Source organism: Bidens hawaiensis, unplaced genomic scaffold, assembly GCF_021521415.1.
Source record: "Bidens hawaiensis isolate Kalapana, Puna unplaced genomic scaffold, B.hawaiensis_p1.1 tig00045969_1, whole genome shotgun sequence".
Classification (NCBI taxonomy): Eukaryota; Viridiplantae; Streptophyta; class Magnoliopsida; order Asterales; family Asteraceae; genus Bidens; species Bidens hawaiensis.
The window spans coordinates 4,243-11,832 of record NW_027498180.1 but is presented as its reverse complement, the minus strand read 5'-3'; the positions used below and the strand labels follow the sequence as shown (position 1 = coordinate 11,832).

At 37.7% G+C, this 7,590-nt stretch overlaps 1 protein-coding gene across 1 annotated transcript; it reads left to right on the top strand.

Moving 5' to 3' along the window:
* Window positions 1-1,546: 1,546 nt before the first annotated feature.
* Window positions 1,547-4,531, top strand: LOC143596030 (WRKY transcription factor 22-like). Its single transcript, XM_077074908.1, has 3 exons — window positions 1,547-1,863; window positions 2,262-2,375; window positions 4,170-4,531. Exons 1-3 carry the CDS (start codon window positions 1,547-1,549, stop codon window positions 4,381-4,383), a joined length of 645 nt encoding a protein of 214 aa, XP_076931023.1. The 3' UTR covers window positions 4,384-4,531.
* Window positions 4,532-7,590: the final 3,059 nt, after the last annotated feature.

Here is a 7,590-nt window from a genome sequence, read left to right as displayed (position 1 = left end):
GTTAGTTAATTTTTGTTTGTTGACCAAAATGCCCTTACGGGGATAATTGCTAGTAAAGTATGTTATTAGTACGTGACACGAAAGTAATTGCTCACTCATGTATCGTATCACAATTGTACTTGTTTAAGTCACACACAATTCACAAACGAAACACGAAATCTGTTACGTGCATAGGTATTATGTACCGAGTCTAGAGACTCGTTAAACGTACCGATACTTAGAAAATCTCTTTGTTATTTAGAACGCTAGAGAGTTTCTGCGACGCGCATCACTTGGTGATCTAGATCGGGATATTCTTCGCAAACAGTGAGTTTCACTTACCTCGCTCTTTGAACTGTTTTCAAACGTTTTTCACTTGGGGGAGATAACATACTCCGATAAACGTATTTTCTGAGATAAACGCATATTTAAGATTTTGTTATAAATTATATATCACTTGTAAAGGCTAAGCGGCAAACGTAACATTTGAAGTCCCACACATCGGACCGGTTAATATTTGGAATAGCGAGTCACTGTTGAGTAGTACTACTGGGTTTGACAAACCCCACCCGACGCTAAGCTCAACTGGAGGTTGAGTGGGTGTAATTTTGGCTAACACTTACCATGGTCTGGATTGACCTGGTGACGGGCACTTGATAAACAGTCAGCTTCGGTCGCGAACCACTTAGCGATACTTGTTGTATAGATTAGCTACCTATCGATATATAATTTGACATAACACTATCTGGTAATGCAAAACACTGAAACGCCGTAACGTGGTTACGCAACACTTAAACGCCGTAACGTGGTTACGCAACACTGAAACGCCGTAACGGGGTTACGCAACACTTAAACGTCGTAACGGGGTTACGCAACACTTAAACGTCGTAACGGGGTTACGCAACACTGAAACGCCGTAACGAGGTTACGCAAAACGCTAAACGATTTATCTTATTTAACTTGTGAACTCACCAACCTTGTGTTGACACTTTTAGTATGTTATTCTCAGGTAGCCGAGGCGGGGCGCGCGGTTTAGGAGCATGCATTAATTGAAAACATCTTTATTCTGCAAACTTAATTTTAACAGTTACATTTGGTTTTAAGTCGTCCTGCGTGACGCAACCTTTGAATTAAGGTTTTACGCTTCCGCACCTATTTACATTTAAACGTTTTTCTTTGGTTTGATTATAACTAATGATTCCGATCCTGCCAGTTCACACCCTCTGACGGTAAAACTCCGTTAGTGAATTTTGAGGGTGTGACAATATATAAACAAAGACACACGTAGGTGACTAGTGCGGCTTTGTGCGTATGTTGAGTATGCAAAAGGAGGGGCCACTATTGACATTTGAATCAAAAGTCAAAAAGGAAAGAAACATAACATGTGTTTCCTAGATTACCACTTATTCACCTTTTACTTTGCACACATATATATAGTTAATCCCATAAGCCCAAAGTCAAAGCACCCTTAAGCCACACGCTTTCTCTAGAAGTCAACCCTTTTGTAACCACCATCCTCTAAATAACACGCCACTGTCTTAATTTGTTTCCACACAAATTCCTAAAAATGGATGATGAATGGGATTTGCATGCTGTCGTTAGGAGTTGCAACACCAACTCCACGGATGCCACCGGTACAAACGCGACCACCGCAATCGACTATGACGATGATTTTGATGTCATAAACCCATTTTCTTACCCGAATATGGGCGATAACCTGTCAGAGGGATTAGAGGAGGTGTACCAAGAAGGCTGTTCTCAACAACTCATGACTACCGCTGCCACTGCCACCTCCACCGTGCCGGTTTCGGTTAGTGATGAACCACTACATGATATGTTGAATGCTTCTGATCAAATTTCCACCGAAACTCCAAGTAGAAAAAGGTAGATAATATCTGTAGTTTGTACAATAAGATTTTATTCATGAAACAAGGATTTAAGGCTTTGTTAAATGTAATCCCATGTGCTTGTTACATCCCTATATAGCATATATATAAAGATTGTATACAATTGTATGAGATATTTATAGGAGCAAAAAAGTTCCTGGATTTCATACACCCTAGAAGGAAAGACAAAAAAAACTTGACATAGTATTTACAGAAAAAAAAAAAGTGTATGATTATGAAATAGAATTGTATGAAAAAAGACAAAAATAAAAAAGTAAAAAAAAGGAATGAATGATGTGAGAGGGGAATGAGGGCATAATTAGTAAAAGTTATAGGTGGTGGGTTGTAAGTTTAACATAACCGTATTTAATTAATAAAATTGATTGGATTTTGAAGGAAAAACCAGCAAAAGAAGATGGTGGTTGAATTGACACAGGAGGAATTATGTAGTGATACATGGGCATGGAGGAAATATGGTCAAAAACCCATCAAAGGCTCTCCATTTCCAAGGTTATTTATCTTCATGCCTTCATTTTTATAGGGGTTATATAAATATATTTATAAGTAAATATATTTGTTAAAATGGATTGTTGGCAAAATAATCAAGACGCTATTTTATCATAACCATTAACATTTCAAAATGGATCATTAATTGGTACGAAGGTTGGTTGTGCACTATGAAAAAAACTTAGTACCATTACAGTGTAAAAATCTTGACCGGAAGTAGTTGAACCTATACTTTATTGAGATCCAACAAAGATGATGATTAGAAATTTGACAATTATCAGTTGTATGAGATTTGTCCTCTTAAATTTCACACCCAGCATAAAGTTAGATTACTAGATAACCATCGTCCGATGATCATATGTATCTAACCAGTACTGTTGGTATTGGACCAATTACAAAGTGCATTCTAAGCACTAACTGATGGGGGCGTGTCTGCATGGGCAACCGGGTATATATGCACTAATGCAAACCTTGGCTGGTTATTTCTTGCAACAACTAACTTTGATTATAATACCATTAATTATTACCACGAGCAACAAGTGTCCACTTGAGAAAATTTGTACTTTACCAATCATATTACATGCAACAAATCGCCACTCATAATGGAGATGGCATTAATTTTAAATATTTTCTCAAGTGGGCACTAGTAATTGTGAAAACAAATCCAGAAGGTGCACTAGTTCTGAAAGAAAAAAAAACTCATATCATGCACTAGCATTAGTGTTACTATATATGAATCGTCTACACGATGATTGACAGCAATAGAGGGCAAACAACAAAAAAGATATTGAATAATTTTATTTAAAATATTTAGTTTTTCTATTTATGTGAGTAAACTGCGGTTTTCGTCTATGTGGTTTCTCCAAATCTACGATTTTAGTCCAATAGTTACAAATTTGCAATTTTCGTCCATGTGGTTTCATTTCACTTGCAATTAAACCCGATCCCACTAACTTCGTTAAGCCTGATCTTTAAATCCATCAGCGTGCTCCTCACATGAGGGGCAATTTTGTCATTTTCTCCCTAAATAAACCCTAGACCTAAGTCGCAAGCCCCCTCACGTGAGGGGCTGGGGTGTATTTGGGAAAAAAGAACAAAACTGTCCCTCATGTGAGGAGCACGCTGATGGGTTTAATGATCTGACTTAACGAGGTTAGTGGGATCGGGTTTAATTGCAAGTGAAATGAAACCACATGGAAGAAAATTGCAAATTTGTAACTATTAGACTAAAATCGCAGATTTAGACAAATTACATGAACGAAAACCACAGTTTACTCTATTTAAAACATTAATCTATAAGTTTTTAAGCGATACTTGAAAGTCATAAGGAATAAAGGTGGTTGTTTTCATACACCTCAAAAGAAAAAAAGGGAAGGAAAATTTGTGTTTATGAGACACAAACAGCGGTGTACGATTTCTTAAATAGGAGGAGGAAATACGTAAAATATCAGACAATTGATATGACACGTAAATGTTTGACATGATTTGTCATGCCTTGTGTTTAGTCACATGATGATGTGATGTTATGGATATCAACCCATATTAATGTGGGCATCAACAAATGGCGACTTTTTGGAATGTCTAGATAAGTATAGTTTGTTGAAACATCGAAAGAGAAAGCAAATTATCCAAGGAAAGGAACTTTCACATTTAGATTTTTTTTTAAGATTAACAACTTTATTAAATTATTAACATATCAGTAGCATGAAAATGTATCAACTAATTTTTATTTGTAAAAATTTCAAGTCATTGAATAATATTGTATTGGTAAATTAATGGTTTGCGTTTGTTGTTTAGGAATTATTACAAGTGTAGCACAACCAAAGCTTGTGAGGCAAGAAAACAAGTAGAGCAAAGCCACATGGACCCAACCATTTTTATTGTGTCATATTCGGGGGAGCACATACACCCTCCACCCACACACAGGAGTCCTCTTGCTGGAAGCACTAGGAGCACTAAATTTGCAATGCCTAACATGCCAACCATCTCAGATGATGCCACCCATTCTTGAACACCGCATTGTAGTGGTGGAAGTGGTGGTGATCGTGGCGGCGATGATAAATTGGTCATTAGAGATTGAGCTCTAGTTGATAGCTTGTGTTTTCTTGTTAAAATATGCATATCTTAGTTTACGGACATAAGAAGTTATAAACAAAAATAGAAGTTTATATCTTACATGCTATTGTAAGGCTAATCTAAAAGATAAAATATCAAAATTATTTGAAAATAAAATAACAGGGATATTTAAATTTATGTGTCTGGCCATTTTGCCCATAAATATGGTTAAAAGTGTCCTAAGAAGCAGTGTTTTAAAAACCGGTTCAAACCGGTCGATCGAACCGGTTAAACCGGATTTCACACAGAAGACTGGCATTTTGATCCTGGTATTTTTGGCTGGTTTGCTAGAACATTGTACCGGCGGTTTTTTTCAAAAATACCGGTTTTTACCGGCAAACCGGTTTTAAGTACGAGAAATTTTTTATATTTGCGGCCCATATTTTTTCGACATTTCCTTTAACCCAACAATGAACATTCAAACGTGTAAACTTTATGACTAGTTTTTTTAAAATTGAGTGCTTTTGTATTATTTTTTTAATATATATTAACTTTTAGATTATTTTTTGTTATGGAATCATTTGCTTTTGGGCTGTGGCGGACCCAGGAATTATTTTCTTGGGGTGACATCAGAACTTAATACTAATTTTAAGAGGGGCGATCATGATTTTCACATACAAATAACACTCAAAAAATTTTAAGGTGGGCGGCCGCCCCCAACCAGACACATAGGTGTGCCTCTGCTTTTGGGTTATTTTTGGAGTCGAGGTTGCATTTATATGAAATTATAAGGTAAATTATTTAACCGGTTGAACATTCCGGTATAACTGGTTTAACTGGTTGTACGATTTTTTAGTCCAATCCAGTACAAGTAAAATACGATTTTTAAAACATTGAGTAAGAAGTCGAAACTAAAAACGTTAACTATCTATAACAAGATTTTTACCCGGTGCGTTGCGCCGGGCAGGTTATTAAATCTTGGGCGGTGGTAAAACCTAAGTGTTGTCGGTTCTGAGCGTTGAGATAGTAAGTCGACGCAAATTCGGTCGATTTCGGTGACCTGTGTTATTGTACCGAAATTAAAACCAAATATATAAACAAAAACTATAAAAGTTGAAATGGACCAATATGGCGGCGGCAGCCGATAAAACTCGAACGCTGGTAAAAGCCGATCGCTATTGATCTTGGAACTTAAACAAAAAAAATTGACATTAGCTCGGTTTTCATTACGTTCGTTATGTTGACTGAACTTGCGTCTGGCAGGTTATTAAAACTCGAAGTACGGTGGTAAACCCAAGTGTTGTCGGTCCCAAGCATTGAGCCGGTAAGTCGAGACGAATTTGGTCGGTTTTGGCAACGTGTGTTATTATACCGGAATTAAAGCCAAATATAAAACAAAAAGTATAAAAGTTGAGGTGGACCAATAGGGTGACGTCAGTTGGTAAAACATGAGCGTTGTTAAAAGTCTATTGTTGTTAATCCCAAACACAAAAAAATGACGTTCGCTCGGTTTTCGTTACATTCGTTTCGATGACTGAACTAAAAATACAAAAACAAACTTTACGAACCAGTTCGGTGCCACCAAGTGGCCAATAAGACACTAACGGCACCAAACTTTCTATTTATTATATATAATAATCTATAACCTTTAATAAAAATATATAAATTTTCCCAATTGTCACATTTACATTTAATTTTCGCAATTTTTAAACATAAAAAAGTTCTAGTTATAATCAACACCCTTCCATGTATATCGGAATTTTTTAATCAATCCTTTTTTATTCATCGTTTTGAAATGTAATTCATATTATTGATTGTTTGAATTGTGTGTTTTACAGAAAAAAATAAAATAAAATAAACAGAGCTCTTTTGCTCAAACATGGAAATGCAATAACAACAAAAAGATGAATACCATATTTGTTAGGCAGCAACGGTCATCATTTTTTATACAATAAACACCCTTACAAGTAAGTTCTCCCATCCAACATTATTAAAGAGGTAGGATACCAAAAAGACCTAAATACCCAAAGTAATATCCGCGGGTCAACTAGGAGTGCATCACAAGTCACCCGCGGGGCATACGAATCATCCGCACAATTATTGGCGGGAGAAACACCCCCGCAAGGCATGCGGAAGTATCCTGGCACCCTCAAAAGTCATCCGCAAGATGGAACATTCGTCCGCGTAAATAACTACGAGGTAATGCCCCAGGACAGATGTCATTAACTAGTAACATTCTAGAAGATCTACCAAGATGCTTCCTTAAGCAATACGTGATCTCTCAACCAACCAGAAAAGAACACCTGGCAAGGTTGTTATAACCATGCACATGGCCAGGGTTGTCTACCACCCTATCATGAGAAGACACGTGTCTAGGTTGTTATACATGCACATGCAACGTATAAGCTGAACCTATCATATGAGGACACGTGTCCAGTTGGTTACAGGAGCATCTTCTATACAGAGAGCTGACCCAATCACCTTCCTACACCCTTTGGCTATAAATACCCTCTCAATCATCATGAGGTATTCATTCACTCCCACTATACTCTCTCAGTTTACTTAAGTACTTTATCTTCGTCGGAATTGTACTTATTCTCACGCCGGAGGGTGATTACGGGAAGACCCCCCCCCCCCTCTTGTCCTTCCCGTAACGAGCTCACGGTGTCTGTTTTGCAAGTTCACGTCACTGGACTTTGGGAATTGTGTTCATATCGTATTGGCAGTTAACCGTATCCTCCCCTGTAGACTCATTGGATTTAGGACCCGTTATGGGGATTAGATTCGTGTTTCTTCATTGGCGCCATCCGTGTTTTTGTTAGAACAGCAAGATATTTTTTCCGTTCTCTGTACGATATGAATCAGTTACCTAAAGGGACGACGGAGAAGCAGGCGCATTCTTCACGTGATCTCAATCTTGAAACACGTGAAGGAGCAACGTCTGTTTTTGCTCGAGTCACGACTCCTGTTACACGAACCGATGTCGTAAACCCTGGAGGTTTTACCTTGGGTGGTTCGACGGCCCGAGGACTTTTTGCTCAACAAGTAGGTGTTACCCCGGTGGATACCGGAAATGTTGTTACACCAACTACTTACTTGGGGCATGTTACAGCCCCAGGAGGTTCCAATCTGGGAGATCTGGAGCGAATTATGAAAGATGCTA